The 21,332-nt window shown below is 35.1% G+C and overlaps 1 protein-coding gene across 2 annotated transcripts in view; it reads right to left on the reverse strand.

The window, feature by feature from the left end:
• The window catches only part of MIPOL1 (mirror-image polydactyly 1), a 242,214-nt gene that overhangs the window by 34,798 nt on the left and 186,084 nt on the right, over positions 1–21,332 (reverse strand). For both annotated transcript variants that reach the window (XM_028102338.2, XM_088025050.1), the window contains one exon: positions 7,341–7,571. In XM_028102338.2, coding sequence (XP_027958139.2) covers positions 7,341–7,571 — 231 coding nt within the window. The remainder of the gene's footprint in view (positions 1–7,340; positions 7,572–21,332) is intronic.

A 21,332-nucleotide genomic window follows, 5' to 3' on the forward strand; every position in this document is an offset into this window, starting at 1 on the left:
AGGTAAGATGGATGAATGAGTCCTCCTGTCCATAGAAGTACCTGGGGGCTCTGTAGCCGGTCCAGGGTTAAACAGCAAGAAGGCCTTCCCTGGAGGTGGGACAGAACCAAGGAAAAGGATGCTTGTCCTAGCATATGGCCACTCTGAGGAACTTACATTTCATATAAATGTGTGAAAATCACATTTGAATGTTTCTGGAGCATAAGAACTCCTGTAGTTTTTTTTTTTTTTTTAAACCTGTCAAGTTCTGGTTAAAAAGTGTATATGATCATTATTAAGTGGATCCTATAATTCCCCTAAAATAACAGGGACATTATCTCTTTTAATTACTGTAATATTGGGATTAATGAAAAACAACAAAAATTCCTGCATTTTATTTGGTCTTAAACTGAAACAGCATGGATCTCTCCCATATTTTACTTTTTTGTTCTTTTTCTTTCATTCCTTTCCATTGTACTCATTTGAAACATATTTTATCTATCTTAGTAGGCAGAAATTTATATTAGCTCAACTCTAGATCACCTATTTGAAGATAGGTTCTGAAGTGAAGAAGCAGATCAAATGTAAGCGGCTGTGTTGTAATTTAACTTTTTAGTCCCTACTTTCATGCTCTTTAGGATTCATTCCATAAAGTTAACTATATAAGGAAACTTATCAGAGAAAGTGCAGATTCTTAGGTTTAGACAATTTCTTTTCTTCTTTAGCCTGCATCCTTTAGAATTTCTCAAGTTTTGGGTTAGGCTTCAATTTCAATAATCCTACATTAATCCTTCCCTAGTAGAGAGGAATGCCATAGAAATTAACACTATGTTTCTTTTCTGTGTCAAAGTGAGACATTCCCTAAAGATAAAGGTGTAAGCCCAACTCTCTAGTTTTTATAAAGAAATTAATATAATTCATATCTATCAAATGTGATAGGTATCTGTGTATATATATATATTTACATTTATATATAAATAATAAAATTAGCTTTAAAGAAATCTTTATGTACTCAGTGGATGAGAAAGGTGATCCACTATACAAATATATAATGGAATCAAATTTTTTATAAAATACATACTTATTTGATAGTGAATAAGACTTGTATTTCATAAGTTAAATATGTATTTAATTTAAAAACATGTGTAATGATTTACAAATCCAGAATATTAAATTCTTAAAAAGCATATCAAGTGCTCAAGAATAAAAATTAAGCATGTTAGATTCTGTACATCTTACAATGATTGCTTAGGAGTCATCTGAATCCATCTTCCACATAAAAATGACAATATCTAATTGGATCTAGATTTGGAAGGCGCCTTCCAGAGCTGATTGGGAAGTATATTCGTACATAAACTATCACAAATAAATTATTTGACTCATTATGTGTTGAGGTATGTATCATTATTTCACAGAGCTTTTAAATCTCAGACATAAAATAAATTTTGAAGAGCAATTTCCAGAAGTTTTAAAGCCTCCAATTTATTAATAATGCTAATAAAAATCAATTTTCAACTTTATATTAAATAATGATTTAAACCTTATGCTGAGTTGAGAATTTATGAAACTTGTTCTTTGATTCAATCAACATTCATAAAGTGTTCAGACATGTGTACCATTGCCTTGCTACTTATAGTCCAAGAATTTATTTAAAAAAAAAAATCACAGGTAAAATTGGCAAGAAGCAGAATAATTTTAGTGAAAAGACAATATAATTATAACACCTTTTGTATTAAACTATGTAAGGATATTTTACCACAATTAGTTTTCATTATGGTTAAAATCAAACTCTGGAGCCAGCAACAAAACTAAAAAGTTTAGTGATGTCCTTTGATGAAAAGAAGGCAGGTTTTTTGTTTTTGTTTTTTTTAACCTAGAAACTGTGGAAATGTTCTGTTCCCCTTCCCAGCACTCAGAGTCATCTACCCTGTTTTATAATTCAACCTGCAAACAGATTAAGCAGCTGAGTTTGTGGAAAGTATGTTTGCTCTACGCTAAGAACCCTTGTGTGACACTATGGCGATTCCCCTGACACCTCGAAGGGAACTACAGACAGTCCTTACTCATCAGCAGGGAAACCAGGCTGAGAATTCACAATTTCTTTGTGACCTCAACTTCTTCATAGAAATCAGTATTTGATCAAGAGGCAGGAAAGACTTTTTGTTAGCTTACATTTCCTTCTTTTTTTCCCTGTCAATACCACTCAAAAGCTCAGGATGCCCTATATTTTAAAAGGAAATGTTTTATGCTAATCTTTGATATTTTAATTATGCAATTAGAAATTAGAACACATGTAAATTTTAAGTAACTTATTTTTTTTACAGTATGAAAAGAAAGAACATTTTAGATAGTGATACATTCTTTCTTGAAAAAATGTTTAAAAGTTCAGAATTTTTGTCCTGTATCTTTTTGTCTGATCTACTTATTATATAGTCATGGTTTATGAGGGATTTGAATCATATCAGTGTAAATCGGGCCCATAGTAAAGATGATTATGTGACAAAAGTTACTTTACTGTAAAATCTAGAAGCTTCTGAGATCTTCTAACCCTATAAGCCTGGTTGTAAATACTTTTAAGTAATTATGTGTAGCTTAGGTATGTTAAGTATAGTCAAATATATTTTTAAGATCCTTTAGAAAACTGTTGTTCTGGGCCACAAGAACCATATCTATAGATAGAAAGATGGGAAATAAAATATAGCATAAAGAACAACAGAGTTTTAAATCTCTTGTGATGATAAAAATATCACTTAATGGATTTGTGTGTCAGTTTTCTCTTTAATAAACAAGGATTATGGATGGTCCTTGGCAGAATCATTAAGAGAAGTTTCTCTTATAAAGTTCCTAAGCTCTTAACCTGCTCTTTGGTCCCCTCTACTTCCACATAGCTCACCAAACTAAGTGCATCCAGGGTCAGCAAGAGCAACCTAAAACCTAAATGACAGTGTGTTCTCCTTCCGCAAACATACACATTTTTAAAAGAGAAGTACCTCAACCTTGCTTAAACCAAGGGAATGGATTTCTACTGGTGAAATTTTAGGCTTTATGACACATGGGCCAAGAAGCAATTTTTGGGCAATGAGGTCTGGCATTCTTTATACTTTCCCCTATCGTTGTTTCTGCCTATACATATTGGCTAGCTTATGGATGGTAATTCTGCACCACCTTCCTTTTCAGGAATACTCCTATATTTAAAAAATTTTAAGAAATTCATTTGACTCTAAAATAAAATAAAATAAAATATAAATTTAAAATTCTATAATTATTAGAAATAGTATATGCTCTCTCTCCACTATTACTAAAGATTTCAGATCTTTTAAATGTAATTAAACTTGATGGAAGCTGGTGCATAAAACAAGGGTTAAAAGTCCACTAGAAAGTCAGATACCATAGGAGTGGTGGTGCCAGTGAGGGAGGCAGGCAGGACTAGCCACAAAAGTCATACTTTTCTATGAAACTCTTCTACTAAAATTGGGTACTGGGTTGGGATAAAACTTTTTTATCTAGGCCCTAAAGTAGATCAGAGCACATTTGAAATTTTCCTGTATATTCCTGACCTGACCTGCTTTTACTTTATTCTGTCATCCCATCAACCTATTAAGTTGTTTTAGTTCATTTGTTCATAAGTGTTTACAGAGTACCTACTTTATAGCAGGCATCTATGTGAATATTTGGAGGACATGTGGATATAAAGATGAAGAGAACACCATCCAAGTCTTGGAAATGCTCAGTGATGGGTAATTTTGTAGGGAGTGTAGTAGATAGGAAACAGATAAACAAAGCAACTGTAACACCTAGATGATTAAGACTTCTAACAAAGATAATGGACTAAGTACTATGAAAAAAATAAAAAAATAAAGAAACATCACAGAGGTAATGTTAAGACTGGACTTTAAGGAGTAACAAATATTTGGCTAGGTACTAGAAGGGAGGAATATGCTTTAAGAAGAAGAAATAGCTTGTGTAGAGATATTGTGGTTGGGGTCGTGGAGGAAATGATACCAGAAAATGGGAGAAGGCCAGAAAGGTGAAAGGCCTCATTTACCCTGCTAAGTCGTTTATGCTTTAGTGTGTAGGGGATGAAGGGCCCCTGAAAGATTTTAAGTAGGGAAGTAATATAACCTGATTTCAGTTTTAGAAAAATTAACTCGTGGCAGCGACACACTTGACACACTCGAGACACTTGAGATCTAGAGGCAGATAAACTAGTTCTATGATTATTTCAATAGTCTAGATGGAGGATGATGAGGGCCTGAAATAATGCAATTAACAAGTGAGGATGGAATAGAGGGAATCAGATGATAAGCAGCACAGAAAACAGAGACTGACAGCAAAGCGAATGTGAAAAGTAAGAAAGAGTGAGGGAATAAGGATGGTGCTGAAACTGCTGAAGACCATTACTGAGACAGGAGACAGGAAAATGGTGAGGGCTTTATTTTCAGGGGAGGAATTTTTAACAAACATACTATGAAAACACAGAGAAGAGAGTGATATTTAACTTTCCGGAAAGTTGAAGAAGACTTTGTAGAGAAGAGATACTTGAACTAGTCTTGCTAGTTTGATGAGTATGATTATACTAATAATATAATTTATAACACGCTGATAATAAAGTAACTGGCACTGAACTAGGTATCTTACATGGTATACAGTTTATTACTCATATCAAACCTGCCTGTGAAAGCAGTAATACTGTCTGAATTTTTCAACTGAGGAACTTTCGCTTCCAGAGGCTAAGTAATTTGCCCCAAATCTCACAGGTAGTAAGTAAGTAGGGTTTGAAAAACAGGTCTGTCTGACTTGACTCCAAAGCCTGCCTCCATCCTCTCTGCTGCACTGAATCTCAGAGGATGAGTAAGTTTTTCACGGGGGAAAACGGTAAAAGGCTCCAAGCAGAGGAACCCACATATGTAAAGGTATTTAGTCTTGAAAAGATAGAGCTCTTCTGAAGAATGGGATATCAGAGTGTGGAGTGAAATGGCAAGAGAAGGAGGGACAATGCAACATGCACTGTTCTAAAGGCATTACATGTTTATCTCATCTAATTCTTACAACATTATGAGGTGGGAGTATTATTATCCATATATTATTATCTGCATCAGCACAGTGTTTTAAAATAAAATGTACAAGTTCACATAGCTATGCATTTTGAATCCAGATCCTGAGCTTTTAAACCACTATGCTATATTACCGAATATATGGGAGCATCTTACTTATTGTTTACCATGATCATATGTTAATTTTATAATAAAAATATAATTAAAAATGGGCCACTAATTAATAGTTAGGAAATTACTGGTAATCTTAAAAAGAACATTTCAGTATAAAAGCTAGCCAGAGTGTACTGAATAGCACAGGGGTAAATGGAATTGAAAAATTAGATACTGAATATAGATCAGTTATTCAAGAAATTTCGTTGTGAAAGGAAAAGGGGAAATGTGTACCTTTTTAGTTCACATTGTAATTACTGCTGGAATACTGACATATTTACAAAGGACCTTCAGAAATAATTGCTAATAACAGTAATTTCAGATGATATGGAGAATACTAATACCATCTAACAAAGCCTTTTAAGCTGGTTTCCTGGAAGGCTATCCTCTTAAATGCAATAAGAAGTTGATGCCCACATTAACTGCAGTGAAGGTACACTGCCCAATTAAGGGCAATTAAAAATATAGTGGATTGAATATGAACAGGAAAGCCTCATCGTATTTCATCTAGGGCTTATTGCTGGAAATCAGAATAAAAGACTCAACATTTAAATTTAACATTTAAATGACATAACTGTTTTACTTAAACTCTGTCCATTGATTGGTGTTATTCCATTAAAACCTTTTGATCTGTCCATGGTTAAATGTGAAGAATAAGACTATAGTTTTTCCAAAAGCTTAATCTTATTCAACTTAAAGCATTATCTGAGATGATAATATTTCTACTTCAATACTGATATATTTCTGTATCAATACAAAGTTTTTTTTAAATTATTTTTTACAAAATAATAATAGTTGATGAGATCTAAAAAATAAAAGATTGACAACATTTCCAAAGATTTTATGGAAATTTAATTGGTCGCTGGGAAACACTGTTTTAGGGAATTTTAGTCATGTATATAAAATTAAAGAAATACATGTAAAGAAAACTTTGATATTTGTAATTATCTGTAGACTTTAAACAAATACAGCTAACATATCCTGACTATCAAAAGTTACTGATTTGTAATTTACAATGAAATGAGATCTACCTATGTATCTTAGTGTTTTTAGAATGTTAATGTACATTGTGAATAACTGGATATAATTTCTGACTGAACATAAACCTAATCTTTAAACCTACAAAAAACAGAATACGTACCATAAATCATAAATTTCAAGGTACGCTGATTATGTAAAGATTTTAATATGCATAATTCCTAATCTGTTTTAAAATGGTTCTTAACTACAGATTTACCTGACCTTAGGCTACCATTCAAAACATAATTTCAGGGACACTGGGGAAATGGTTGAGATGATTTATTTTCAAATAAAAAGTTGTATGAAGTAAGAAAATTTGAAGTTAGCACTACTTCATACTGTGAGACTGAAAAAAATTAAGGAAAAAGGTATGTCTTAGGAATTGAAGGCAATTAAGTGTGTGAATGACAAAATGCTGTTAACAATACATAAAGATGGGATCAGTTAAAATGACAAGTTCCATTCCATTAAAGCTGCCTTAGGAAATTCTGCTACAGTGTTCAAGTCCCTTAAATTAACAAGTGACTTCTTCATATGATATGTCCTATATTAACATTTTGCTAGCTATCATAAGGACTGATTGATATTGTAGCTTTATTTAAAATTTAACAAATATGCAAAGATCATCGAAAATAAACAAATGTAATTATGCACCGTGAAAAGCTGTCCTGAATACTTCAGAAGAACAACACATGAAAATTAATTCCACTGTAACTATTTTTTGTGCCTAGAGGTCTCAGATTACAAAGTCACAGATGATCTCAACTCAAGCAGGATTATCACAAAGCTAAATGAGTAAAATTGATTACTTGACTGCCTCTCCCCCTTGCCAATAACTTTACCTATTACCTGTGAAAGGATTTTAATAGTATGGCCTCCAGGAACTAATGAAGATCAGTTATTAAATAAAAGTGGTTTGCCCTCAATAGTAACCATGATTCCCAAGTGAATGACTTTTTGACCCCAACTATGGGTATGAGAGGGAATCTAAAAAAGTTCATTTGGCTCAATCTACTTTTGTCTTAAACCATTAACAGCATGACTAATAGATAATCTATTATTTAGTTGCAAAAAAAGTGTTCTTGTTTTGTTTTTTTTCATGCTTTTGAAATCATGCAAGATCATTTTACTTACTTCTGCACTTTGTCATTGGCCGCTTGGGAGGACTCCATGGCATGCTGAAGCTCTAATTCCATGTTTGCTCGATCTGTCAGAGCTTGCTGCAGTTGGGTAGACAGTTCCTCATTCTGTTGTTGAGTGATGGAAACAATGTTCTCTCTATTTTTTAAAGCTTCTTCATAAGTACTAAGGGTATGGTTAAACTGATCCTTCAGATTTTCTTCTTGGGATAAAGATTTGTGTAAACTGAGAAAAACATAAAAATAAATAATTGAAACATAAATATGTAGTCTTCCTGACCAATAATATATTTAACAAAAATCTCAATAAGAAATACCCATTTTTAAAAATCAATTAAGACATACTTAAATGGGTAAATAAAAATAATTTTTATATCACAATATTATTCTTGATAATTATTCTATTTCTCTGCTTCTAGGCTGAAAGCTACCCAAACGATTGTTGATGTTACCAAAGCATACAAGATGCTGCAAGATGTTAATATAATTACATCAGTATAAATATTACATTCAATTTTCTTTAAAAGGCATAGCTGAGAATTGGAAAATAAAGCATCTCTAGGTAAATAAAAGAATATAATAAGCTGACTGCAAAGAAGTGAGAAGTAAGAGAATGGGCATCCGTTTAGTAGATCCAGGGTTTCTTCAGCTGAGCACTTAATGAATGAGGGCTGTACGAATAACCGATCACTCCATACACAGATATAAATGAAGTTAAAATCACTAGTTTGACTGCAAAGAAATAATATGTATTCAGATCTTTTCTTTTTGTTAATGAGTCTCATGCCAAATATACCCACTCATTAAGTCATACAGAGAAATAGCATATAAATTAAGACTAAATGAATGCAGAAGAAAATGCAGACAAATAGAACCCTAAAATGCTAAAGGTCAAATCTTTGATATGTCATTACACCTACCACCTGAGGTTATTTTGAAATGGCACCAAGCACCTCACTCAATTAAATAAAGACATTTTGAAAATATAAATATTTAATAAGGGAAATTTAAAATCCACACAGGAGATGTTCTTTTTTTATTAAATAAAATCATTTCAGTATATGCATACAAAAGAAATGTCGATGGGAGACTTGGAAGTAGAACAACCTAACTATATAATACAGATTAATGATGTGAAAGAAAGTAATATAATTCTGAAAGCTTCAAAAAGCTAGTCAGGGAACTTTAGCACTGGCCGAATATCTAGTCTGATACTTTATTTAAAACTGTTTAAACCAAAGTAATTATACATTTCTTCTTTTTGTTTAAGTAACCTATAGATCTCTCCAATATGCTCACTTTGTAGAAGGTGTCACACAGAAATAAGAAGGACATGAAACGGGGACAGTCAGCATACCAAAAGAAATCATTTCAAGATTCAAATTAGTTCTTAAGAAGAAAGACTGCTACTAAACTGTGGTCAACTGATTACTACATAAAAATAAGAATGGTGTTGTGCCATATTTGTAGAGTGCAAAGAAGTATCCTTCTTTATGGTTTTCACCTTGCTGTTTATCTAACCCTTCTTTCATTTTTATTTTTATTTTTTTAAAGATTTTATTTATTTATTTGACAGAGAGAGAGAGAGAGAGAGAGAGATCACCAAGTAGGCAGACAGGCAGGCAGGCAGAGGGAGAGGGAGAAGTGGGCTCCCTGCTGTGGGGCTTGATCCCAGGATCCTGGGATCATGACCTGAGCTGAAGGCAGACCGTTAACCGACTGAGCCACCCAGGCGACCCCCTTCTTTCATTTTTAGTTCTTTCTACCAGTCCATACGCCTAAAGGCTCCCACCTCCTGCCCATTTTCCTGTTCTTTCTATGTTCTTTCACACTTTCTGATTCCTCTTATTCCATGTTCGTTTCCTTCAATCCACCCTCTTTGGCTACTTGAAAGATCCAAGAAAGAAAGAAATGAAAAACAAAACAAAAAACCTTTAAAAAGACAAGTCTCTTTATGTTCTTTACACTTAAAAGATTATTACTTACATTTTAATTGTAAATTATATTTTAAATTACACAGAGTGCACAAATCCAAAGTATTCAGCTTGACAAAATGTAAAGAAAATATGTAATAAACCCAGAAGATTCCCCTCTGTTCCCTTCCAGTTAATTCCCCTTTCCCAAAGTAATCACTTATTCAACCTCTATTAAGATTAGTATTGTCTGAGGAAGAATGAAGGGGAGTAAGTCAGAGGGGGAGACGAACCAGGAGAGATGATGGACTCTGAAAAACAAACTGAGGGTTCTGGAGGGGAGGAGGGTGGGGGGATGGGTTAGCCTGGTGATGGGTATTGAAGAGGGCACATTCTGCATGGAGCACTGGGTGTTATGAACAAACAATGAATCATGGAACAGTACACCAAAACAAATTATGTAATATATGGTGATTAACATAACAATAAAAAATTTTAAAAAAAAGATTAGTATTGTCTGGGGGCGCCTGGGTGGCTCAGTCGTTAAGCGTCTGCCTTCGGCTCCGGTCATGATCCCAGCATCCTGGGATCAAGTCCCGCATCGGGCTCTCCACTCTGCGGAAAGCCTGCTTCTCCCTCTCCCACTCCCCCTGCTTGTGTTCCCTCTCTCGCTGTGTCTCTCTTTGTCAAATAAGTAAATATAATCTTTAAAAAAAAAAAAAGATTAGTATTGTCTGTTTTTGAACTTTTGGTCTGGCTTATTTTACTTAATAAGGCTTATGAGATTCGTCCTACTGTTGAATGTAGTTCACTGTTTTTTATCTGTTATATAAATATACCACAATTTATTTAATCATTCCACTATTGTTGCTATTAATATTCTTGTACATTATCTTTTGATGGACCTAAGTACTCATTCCCCCCCCTTTATTGAGATATAATTGACATAAGTACTCCTTTCTGAAGTAAGAATTGCTCTATAGGGTGTATGTATGTTCAGATTAAGTAGATGCTGCACAGAGTTTCCCAAAGTGGTCCTACCAATTTACACTCTCACCAGCAATATATGGGAGTTGCAATTGCTCTACATTCTCCTTTAGAGTATTCTCCCTACTGGTAAACTATACCCATTCTAACAGAGGTGCAGTGCAATTTCATTCTCTTAATATTGCTTTTTGATGAATTTAAGTTCTTAATTTGAATGAAGTCCAATTAATCATTGCTTTTTTAATGGCAGTGTTTTTTGTGTCCTATTGAAAAAATATCTTAGCCTTTATATTTTATCCTTATGTGTATGGTCTCATTTAAAGTTAACAGTGGGCAGCTTCGTTTGGGAATTCTGCATTTGTCTATGATGTCCATAACACTATGCAGTATACTCTAGCCAATTAAATATTAAGAATCAATGATTCAGTTTTTAAAATATCATCTTTATTAAAACCATGGTATCCCAATTTAATTCTCTAATCATTCATCACTTCCTAGTCTTTGATCCTTAAATTTTTTTTCAAATTTTTATCTCATTTTTCTCTCAGCTGGACCTGTGACTGGGATCCTTAACTCTCAAGCTCAAAAAGATACTCATTGTTCAAAATGCCTTGGAAACCTTTAAATCTCCATCAAGACTTTCTCAAACAGAAGCAGCAGCTGGAATGATGTTTTAAAACAATAAATTAGATAATGTCACTTAAAATCCTGCAGTGGCATCTCATTGCACTCAGAATAAATCTCTAAGAATAATAACAACAAATTGCCTATTTTAACTCACTAAACCTCACAACAACCTATGAGAGAAGTCCTATCAATATTAGTTTTTTTACAGATGACGAAATTGAAGCAAACAGAGGGAAGTAATTTAATTAATCCCACATATCTAACAGAACCAGAATCTCAATCCACAGTCTTTCTCCCTGAGCTGAAACGTGAAACACTCCTCCAAGGGGCCATGAGCCATGGAGTCCTGTATCATCTGTTCTCTCTGCCTCCTCATCTTCTAGCCAGACATTGTTTCTCAAGTACATCAGGCTTTTTCCTGCTTGAGGTATTTGTTTGTAATGTCCTTCTCCCCTCTCCCTGACAAACTTCTATTTATTCATTTGGTCTCAGCATGAATACTGAGAAAGGTGTACTCAGATACACCTTTTATGACTCTTCAATCTAAATTTTGGTGTTCCTTCTTTGTTATTCTGTCTCAATGATCCTACTCTTTTTCTTCTTAGAACTTATAATAATTTGTAGTTTTTTTTTCAGTTTCATTTTGTGATCTACTTCCCAATTCCACCATATTAACACTCTATTTACAAAGGGCAATTTTTAAAAATGGGGATACAATTAATTTTTTATTGTTATGTTAATCATCATACATTACATCATTAGCTTTTGATGTAGTGTTCCATGATTCATTGTTTGTGCATAACACCCAGCGCTCCACGCAGAACCGTGCCCTCTTTAATACCCATCACCAGGCTAACCCATCCCCCCACCCCCCTCCCCTCTAGAACCCTCAGTTTGTTTCTCAGAGTCCGTCGTCTCTCATGGTTCATCTCCCCCTCTGATTTCCCCCCTTCATTCTTCCCCTCCTGCTATCTTTTTTTTTTTCTTAACATATATTGCATTATTTGTTTCAGAGGTACAGATCTGTGATTCAACAGTCTTGCACAATTCACAGCGCTCACAATAAAAAATTAATTGAAAAAATATGTTACATAATATTTAAATATAAATATGGCTTTAGAATGTATAATACTGAGGGATTAGCTATAACTTAGTTTAGATATATAAATAATAATGATTGCGATATTTCTAGTAATTATTCAGCAAGCAAAAATTGCCCAATCTAAATATATGAAAAGTACTTGTACATCTTAAGACTTTGAACTTTAATAATTCAGTTTGCAAACATGAGAGAGGACCTATAAGTGAGTGATGGAGTTTCTTCCTTGACATGTACTGAGACCTGAACTCCACTACCCATAGGTTAAAGTTTGTCTTTTGTGGTACCATTTTGCCACAAAACTTAAATAAGCACATGCTGCATACAAGTAATACATTTATAAATGTGACCATTAATAAAATATTTGAAAATAAAAAAATGGGGATACATTCCTTAATAACTTCAATAAATCAAAATGCTTATATTTCTAAGGACACTTTCTTATCAGAATAAAGATGAAGCAGAAGGGATAGATTCCTAGCATATATAAATCAATACCATTTATAGCATATTTTTGTTTTAGTGCTGTTTTTTCCTTGACAGTCCTCTTCCCTAGGGCCACCTTGTTTAGCTTTCTTCATAGAGTCAAATCACATTTAACCTCTTTTCAAAGTTACTGATTTTCAGATGCATTTTTTGCATGGCAGCAGTGTTACAATTTATTCGTCTTAAATGGCGTTGCATTGGAAAATATTTGAAGTTATAGTAAGAATAAATGATAAAACAATAGCAGAAAAGAGTCATTAAATCACTCTCAGAAGGTCCAAAGCCTGTGGTTCACACAGTATTGACAAAGAATGGTAATTATTTAGGTTTATCATGAAATTAATAACGTAATATCATACGCAAGGTTTCCATTCACTCTTAGTTTTCAAATTATGTAATCCTTTTATTTAATTTTTGTTATTATAGAAAGTGAGACTGAAAATATTTTTACTTGGTAATCTTTCATATCATAATTCTAAATCCATATCAAATGAGACTGTACATTGCCTCTTATGCTGCTCACCACGTTAAGTCCAACAGCAGGCTGGGGTAGAAAATACTCTTTGATGGGCCCTGTACTAGTAAGTAGCATGTAACAGATTTCCTTTCTGGAGTGGTTTCTGTCTGGGTATCAATTCCCTCAAGTCCGTGGTCCTGACTATTTTCCTAGTCCCTGACTCTCTGAACTGCCTCAGCTTAAACTTTCTTGGAATTATCAAGCTTATGACCTACTTTTATGTTTTGCTTGCAGATATTTATGTTCTCCTCAGCTTATCTGCTTTCCTCCTTGCTGAACTCTCTTTCTCTCAACTGTAATGTCACACATGGATTCAGCTTATTCTTGCAACTAGTACTTTTCCATTTATACCAAGTGGTGTTGAAGCTACTTTCCCTGGCTTCCTCTTTTGTCTCCATGATCAGGTATTAACTTAAGTCCCTCATGAGTCACTTTAGTCATCATCCTACAGCATGCACTTATTCTTCTGCTCATGCTTCATTTATTTACAGTAATTGCTCAATCAATCAAGTGTTTTATATATGTTGCTTTAATTGGATAAATATGTTCAAATTAAAAATTTAGAGGTGAGGTACCACAGTATAAACCAACAGTTATTACCTAGGAGAAATTTTGTCCCTCAGGGGATATTTGCAACATCTGGAGACATTTCTGGTTGTCATAACTCGAGGAGGGGAGGACTACTAGCATTTAGTGGGTAGAGGCCAGAGATGCTGCTGAGCGTCCTCCATTGCAGAGGACAGTCAAATGTGTCAAAAATGCCAAACTTGGTGTACATGCAAAGATTTTGGCTTTGGACTTTGAAGAAGTAAATTCAAATATCAGTCCTGTCATTCACTCTGTATGACCTTAGGAAGATACTTTACCCCTCTATTAATTTCATCAACTCAAGAACAATGAGAAAAATCTCACGGAGTTCATATGAGAACAAAATGAGGTGATCTAGCTATGTGAAAATATTTAGCACAATACCTGGTAAAGAATGGGCATTTGTCCATGTGTAATTCTTAAAAGAAATAATTTATCTCTAATTAACTTTGTATGATATTTTATACAATACTCAGACATTTTATAAACACTTTGATGAAAAACAACTGCCTGTTTCTACAGGTTTTTCATGAATTGGGAGATAAACTAGTTTTTCTGACCTTTATAATTTACTGATAACATACTTAAATCATTCTGAAAAAAAAAAGGAAGCAGGTTTGGCTTGTTTTACTGAATTAAAATAAGTAAAGACAAAGCAAGTATGAAAGGCAGAAATCTGTGCTACCTTGTCCTAAGTGTACATTTTCTGAGAGGATAGTGTCTGTATTTACTTCCTGGTTTACTGCATCAATTAATTTGATCTGAATTTCTGACCTGTGATTTGCCTTCTCTCTGAAGAACTTCTTTTAACATTTCCTGCAAGACAGGTGTACTGGTGACAAATTCCCTCAGTTTTTGTTTATCTGAGAACGTCTTTATTTCTCCTTTACTTTTGAAGGATAACTTCATGGGATACAGAATTCTAGGTTGATGTCCCAAGTTTTAGTCTGATATTCAAGGTGCTCCAAAATTCTATTCTACTTTTCTTTTCAGACTTCGTCCTACCCGCTCTATCAAAATTTTTTATTCTAACCAAATGGAACTATAAATTGTTCTTTGAAAATGCTGTCACACTTTTCACTTTGCAGGACTGCTCACGTTGTTGCCTTCACTTGGACTGCTCTTTTTCTTTGTGTCCACACCCCTGATCACCACGCTTCAAGATTCAAACTGCAGCAACTGTCACGAAGTCACACTCCATACCTTCCCTGCTCAAGGGGACACTTCTTCCTCTAAGCACCCATACCCTTTCCATATCTCTTATATTGTATTCCTCACTTTCTACTGTCCTTTGTAGTTACTGTATACTTGTTTTCTTTCTGACTAGATTATAATACTATTGAAAGAAGGAACCATGTTTTATTCTTCTTTGTTTCCTTCTAGGGCCTAACTCAGTGGCTTCTCTACAGGAGGCATACAAAAAGTTATTTATTGAACATTGTTGCTTAAATGCTGTATTTGAACAAGTGGCCTCCAGTATTGTAAAAGGATCGCATCAATTTTCTTTCCTTTCCTTTCCTCTTTATCTTAATGTTCAGCCCCATATGTTCCACAGTTCACCTTTACCCACACTTCATTCCATTACATCTTTGGGGATATTTTAAAAACAAACTTTTTGTTTTGAGATCATTGTAGATGTCATATGCAGTTGGCAAGAAATACCACAAAATCCCTGGTGTCCTTTACCTACTTTCCCACAATGATAACATTTTATAAAATTATAGTATAAAAGCACCACCAAGATAGTGACATTGATATAGTCAAGATAAAAAACAGTTATATCACTACAAGGATCCCTCATGTTTCCCCACCACTCCTTCCCCTCCTTAAACCCTAACCACTAATCTGTTTCCCATTTCTATAATGTTTCAAGAATGTTTTTTAAAAGTATTTTATTTATTTATTTGACAGAGATAGAGAACACGAGTAGGCAGAGTGGCAGGCAAAGTGAGGGGAGAAGCAGGCTCCCTGCTGAGGAAGGAGCCTGATACGGGCCTCGATCCCAGGACCCCGGGACCACGACCTGAGCTGAAGGCAGCCGCTTAACTGACTGAGCCACCCAGGCATCCCTCAAGAATGTTTTATAAATGGAAAGGCTGCTTTTGGGACTGCCTTTTTTCTTTCTTTCTTTTTTTTTTTTAAAGATTTTATTTATTTATTTGACAGAGGGGGACACAGCGAGAGAGGGAACACAAGCAGGGGGAGTGGGAGAGGGAGAAGCTGGCTTCCCGCGGAGCAGGGAGCCCAATGTGGGTCTCAATCCCAGGACCCTGGGATCATGACCTGAGCCGAATGCAGATGCTTAACGACTGAGCCACCCAGGCGCCCCAGGACTGTCTTTTTTTCATTCAGCATAATTTCCTGGGGATTCATTTGTGGGTTTTTTTTTTTTTAGGAAATGGTCCATTACTTCTAAGTTGTGCCATTTTTATGTGTGCAGAGTTATTGACAGTAATCCTTATTTTCATGTCTGTAAAATCTATAGTGCTATCTTCTGTTTCATTCCTGATATATGTTTTGTGGGCATTTACAAAAAAATGTGTATCCTGCTGTTGTGTGGAATGTCTAAAACTGTTTAGATCCTGGTAGTTGATGGTCATGTTGAATTCTTCTGTATCCCTGGATTTTTTTCTGTTTCGTGAGAGGAAAGCGTTGACACCTCCAAATTGTAATTGTGGATTTGTCAATTTCTCTTTTCAGTTCCATCAGTTTTTGCTTCATATATTTTTAGTCCTCTTGTTTGGTATAAACACATTTAAGATTGCTATGTCTTTTTGGTAGACTCTTTTTTTATAATTCAATGCCCCTCTCTGATAAATGTTTTAGCTTTAAAGTCTACATATAAGATACTAGTATAGCCATTCTTGCTTGCCTTTGATTTGTGTTTCATGGTTTATCTTCTGTTCTCTTATTTTAATGATTTTATTTGTTGTGAGTTTCTTGTAGCCAGCATAGAGTTGGGCCAAAATTTTTATTTTTATTATTTATTTATTTATTTATTTATTTATTTATTAGAGATGGGGAGAGAGGGGGAGAGAGAGAGAGAGGGAGAGGAAGAAGCAGAGGGAGGACCACTGGCTTCTGTCTGCACTATTGGCTCTGTCTGCTCTTCTCTTGGCTTGAGTGCTGCTGGGCTGCACTACTTTCAGGTGTTTTGCCAGCCCTTCTGGTCAGATGGGGCTGGAAGACACTCCATAGTCAGTAGCACTATGTCTCAGCCTCCTTGCTTGGGCAGGAGGGGTAGGGGCTGCTCCAGGCTACTCTCAGTTTGGTTATGGCTAAATCTCCCTGCTTATGTAGAGCAGAGGAAGTCTCCATACCCAGTACTGGCTTTGGTTTGGGTGATCAGCCCTGTCCATTTGCTTCTCAGCTCAAGTGCTGTTGGGCTACCCAGCTTCCAGAAGTTGTTGCCAGCCCTTCTGGTCAGAAGGGGGGCTGGAAGGCATCCTCTATAGTGGGTGGGGCTGTGACGCAGAATTCTGCTTGGGTGTGGGCAATCTGGACTCTAGGGTTGGCATAATTCTTCATTTGAGGATCTAAATCAGGCAGATCTGCACCCCACTGAGTTCTCTGGTCAGGGTGTACCCCTGGCTTGGTTCTGTAGCTGAGCCAAGCCACTGGTTGGGATTACTATTTGGGCACTGTGGATAGGAACTCAGTCTGCCAACATCTGTGTACTGGCTGTTACAAACCCTTCCTCCCATTTCTGTCACTCAGATTTCCAGTGGCTGTGCCCCAAGTCTCCCCTGTAATCCCTGTCGTGTGAGATCAGAGTAGGGGCTCCTACAAAGTGACCCACAATGCTGAGGGAGACTTGTTGTCTTCCCAGGTTTTCTTTATCCACTGGAGGAATTGGTGGTTCAGGGGAGACCTCTTTGCATGGTGCTGTGCTAATCTGGGGAAGGGGCAATGCAGTCAATATGTAGCCACTTCTCCTAATCTTCTAATGCAGTCTATCTTCTTGGTCTCTGAGGTGCAAGGGGGTGCTTCAGCCTCATCCCTGTGTTGTAAGATTCTTTTGGTGGTGTCTTATTCTTGAATAGATATTAGCCGTTCTTCTTGTAAAGAAGAGTTAAGTAAGAAATGATCTATGCCACCATCTTAGTGATGCCACTTAATTAAATGTTTTTTAATAGATCTTTAGAGTTAGTGGAATGATTGTTACATTTCTTTTCTAGTCAATGAATTCAACAAATATTTAGTGGCCACCAGTTTGTATCATAAAATGTAGCATCCAAGAGTGTTTCAATAAATATCAATAAATATGTTGATCATACATCAAGTAAAATTCTTAAAAATTTAAGTTCAGAATTAACTTAGTTTATAATAAAGAAATTACTTATCTCTGAAATAACTTTAATAAGTTATTTTATCAAATGAAACCAACTGAGACAATAGAGGTAGCAAGTCAGTGGAATCACTTCACTGTCTGATTTACAAATTAAATCTTCTCAACCACATTCTTAACTGTACTGAATGCATTTCCCTATAACTGTATGTCATTCAGAATTAAGGCCTACTGTACCAGAGCATAAGCTGATTTCCTCAAAAATAAGCAAGGGAAGTCAACTATTATTTGCTTGAAGGAGCCTTAGCAAATTAATTGATAGCTGGAAAATCCCAAAGTATCTGGAGATTCAACAATACACCTCTAAATAACACATGGGTCAAAGATGAAGTCTCCAGAGATTGTGAAAAATATTTTGAACTAAATGAAAGTGGAAATAGAACTTATCAAAGTTTGTGGGACACAGCAAAAACAGTGCTTAAGAGGAAAACTGATAGGACTGAAAACATATCGGAAAAGAAGAAGGATCTAAAATCAATAACCCAAGCTTCTACCTTAGGAAATTAGACAAAGAGTAATGTAAACTTAAAGCAAGCAGAAGAAAAAAAAATACAGTTTAGAGCAGAAATAAATGAAATTGAAAACAGGACATCAATAGAGAAAATCATCCAAATCAAAAGCTGATTCCTTGAGAACATCAATGTATTAGTTTCCCAGGGCGGCCATAACAAATCACCATGAATCGGTGGCTTAAGAAAACAGAAATTTATTCCCATGATCTGGAGACCAGAAGTTTGAAATTGAAATTGTCAGCAGGACCACACTCTCTCCGGATCCTCTAGGGAAGTTTCTTCTCTTGCCTGTTCCAGCTTCCAGTGGCTGTGAATATTCCTTTGCTTATGGCTGTATCACTCCAATCTCTTCACAAGGTTTTCTCCTCTCTGCGTCTCTCTCAAAACTCACTCTGCCACTCTCTGATAAACAGACATGTGACTGTATTTAGGACTATCTTGATAATCTAGGAAAGCTTCCCCTTTCAAGTTCCTTAACTTAATCACATCAAAAATTGTTAAGGTAACAATTCTTAAGACAAGGAAAGGAAATAAAAGGTATATAGATCAGGAAGTAAGAAATAAGACTGTATTTGTTTAGAGATGACATGATTATCTATGTAAAAAAATCTCAAAGACTGAACAAAAACAAAACAAATAAAAAAACCCACGAAACTACTGGAACTAAAGAGCGAGGGTGTAGAGTTACAGGTTAATATAAAGGCAATTGCTTTCCTACATAGCAGCAGTGAACAATTTCAGTTTAAAATTAAAACCAATACCATCCCTCCCCCTAGTGAAGTATTTTAGGTATAAATCTAACAAAATATGTACAGGATCTATATGAGGAAAAGTCTGATGAAAGAAATCAAAGACAACCTAAATAAATGGAGAAATATTCCATGTGCATGGATAAAAAGACTCAATATTGTTAAGATGTTAATTCTTGCTAAATTGATCTATAGATTCAATGAAATTCCAATCAAAATCCTAGCAAATTATTTTGTAGATATTGACAAACTGATGCTAAGGTTTATATGGAGAGACAAAAAATCCAGAACAGTCAAGTCAATATAGGAGAACAAAGTCAGAGGACTGACTCTACCCAACTGCAAGACTTACTATAAAGTTACAGCAATTAAAACAGCATTATATTGGTAAAAGAACAGATGAATAGAGCAATAGAAGAGAACAGAGAACCCTGAAATAGATCCACACAAATAAAGTCAACTGATCTTTGACAAAGGAGCAAAAGGCAATTCAATGAAAAAGGGACAGCTTTTTTCCCCCCCAACAAATGGCACTGGAACTGGATGTCCATATGAGAAAAAAGTGAATCTAGACAGAGAATTTACACCTTTCACAGAAAATAACTAAAAATGGATCACAGGCTTAAGAGTAAAACACAAAACTATATAATTTCTAAAAGATAACATAGAAGAAAATTGAGTAGACCTTGTGTTTGGTAATGAGTTTTTAGATATAACACCAAAAACATGATCCATGGGGACGCCTGGGTGGCTCAGTCGGTTAAGTGTCTGCCTTCAGCTCAGGTCCTGGGATGGAGTCCTGCATTGGGCTCCCTGCTCAGTGGGGAGCCTGCTTCTCCCTCTGCCTGCTATTCCCGCTGCTTATGCTCTCTCTCTCTCTCTCTCTCTGACAAATAAACTCTTAAAAAAATAATAATAAAAAATAAAAAAAACACGATCCATGAAAAAAGTAATGTTAGAGCTTATTAAAGTTAAAAACTTGTGTAATTGCTGCAAGACACGCTGCTAAGAGAATGAAAAGATAATCCACAGACAGAGAGAAAATCTTTGCAAACATGTTATCTGATAAAGGACAAGTATGTAAAATACACAAAGAACTCTTAAAACTCAACAATAAAAAAAAAGACCACTCAGTTAAAAAATGGACAAAAGTTCCAAATAGCTATCTCACCAAAGAAGAAATACAAATGGTAAATAAACATATAAAAAGATGCTCAACATCATATAACATCAGGGATTTGCAAATTAAAACAATGAGATACAACTATACCCACATTGGAATGGTTAAATCCTAAAAAAGTAACACCAAATTCTGATGTGTATACAGAGTAGCAGGAACTCTCATTTATTGCTGGTGGAAATACAAAACGATACAACCACTTTGAAAGACAATTTGGCAGTTTCTTACAGAGCTAAACATAATTTTACGATATGATCCTAAGTATTTACCCTATAGCAATGAAAACCCATGTCTACACAAAAACCTGTATAGATTTATACATAATTTCCCAAACTGGAAGCAACCAAGACATTTTTCAATAGATGAATATATAAATAAACTGTGGTACATCCATACAATGGAATATTATTTACTGATTAAAAAAATGAGCTATTAAGCCATAAAAATAACCATGAGACTATGGACTCAGAAACAAACTGAGGGTTCTAGAGGGGAGGGGAGTGGGGGGATGGGTTAGCCTGGTGATGGGTATTAAAGAGGGCATGTACTGAATGGAGCACTGGGTGTTATACGCAAACAATGAATCATGGAACACTATATCAAAAACTAATGATGTAATATATGGTGATTAACATACCATAAAATAAAAAAATATATACGGAAGAAGCTTAAATGTATATAATGTGGTGAGAGAAACCAGTCTGAAAGAAGCCAATCTGGAAGGCTATATGCTGTATGATTCCAACTATATGACATTACAGAAAAGGCAAAAACTAGAGAGACAGTAAAAAGATCGGTAGTTGCTAAGGGTCCAGAAGGAGGTGGACAGGGGTGAAAAGACAAAGCGCTTGGGTTTTTTTAAATGTTGTGAAACTATTCTGTGTGATATTGTTACAGTAAATACATGACATTTTGCCTTTTTCAAAAACCAAAGAATCTTACAACACAAAAGGTGAAAATGTAAACTATGTAACTTTAGGT

Source organism: Eumetopias jubatus, unplaced genomic scaffold, assembly GCF_037043125.1.
Source record: "Eumetopias jubatus isolate StellerSeaLion01/CBP00866 unplaced genomic scaffold, mEumJub1_p1.0 scaffold_7, whole genome shotgun sequence".
Taxonomy (NCBI): domain Eukaryota; kingdom Metazoa; phylum Chordata; class Mammalia; order Carnivora; family Otariidae; genus Eumetopias; species Eumetopias jubatus.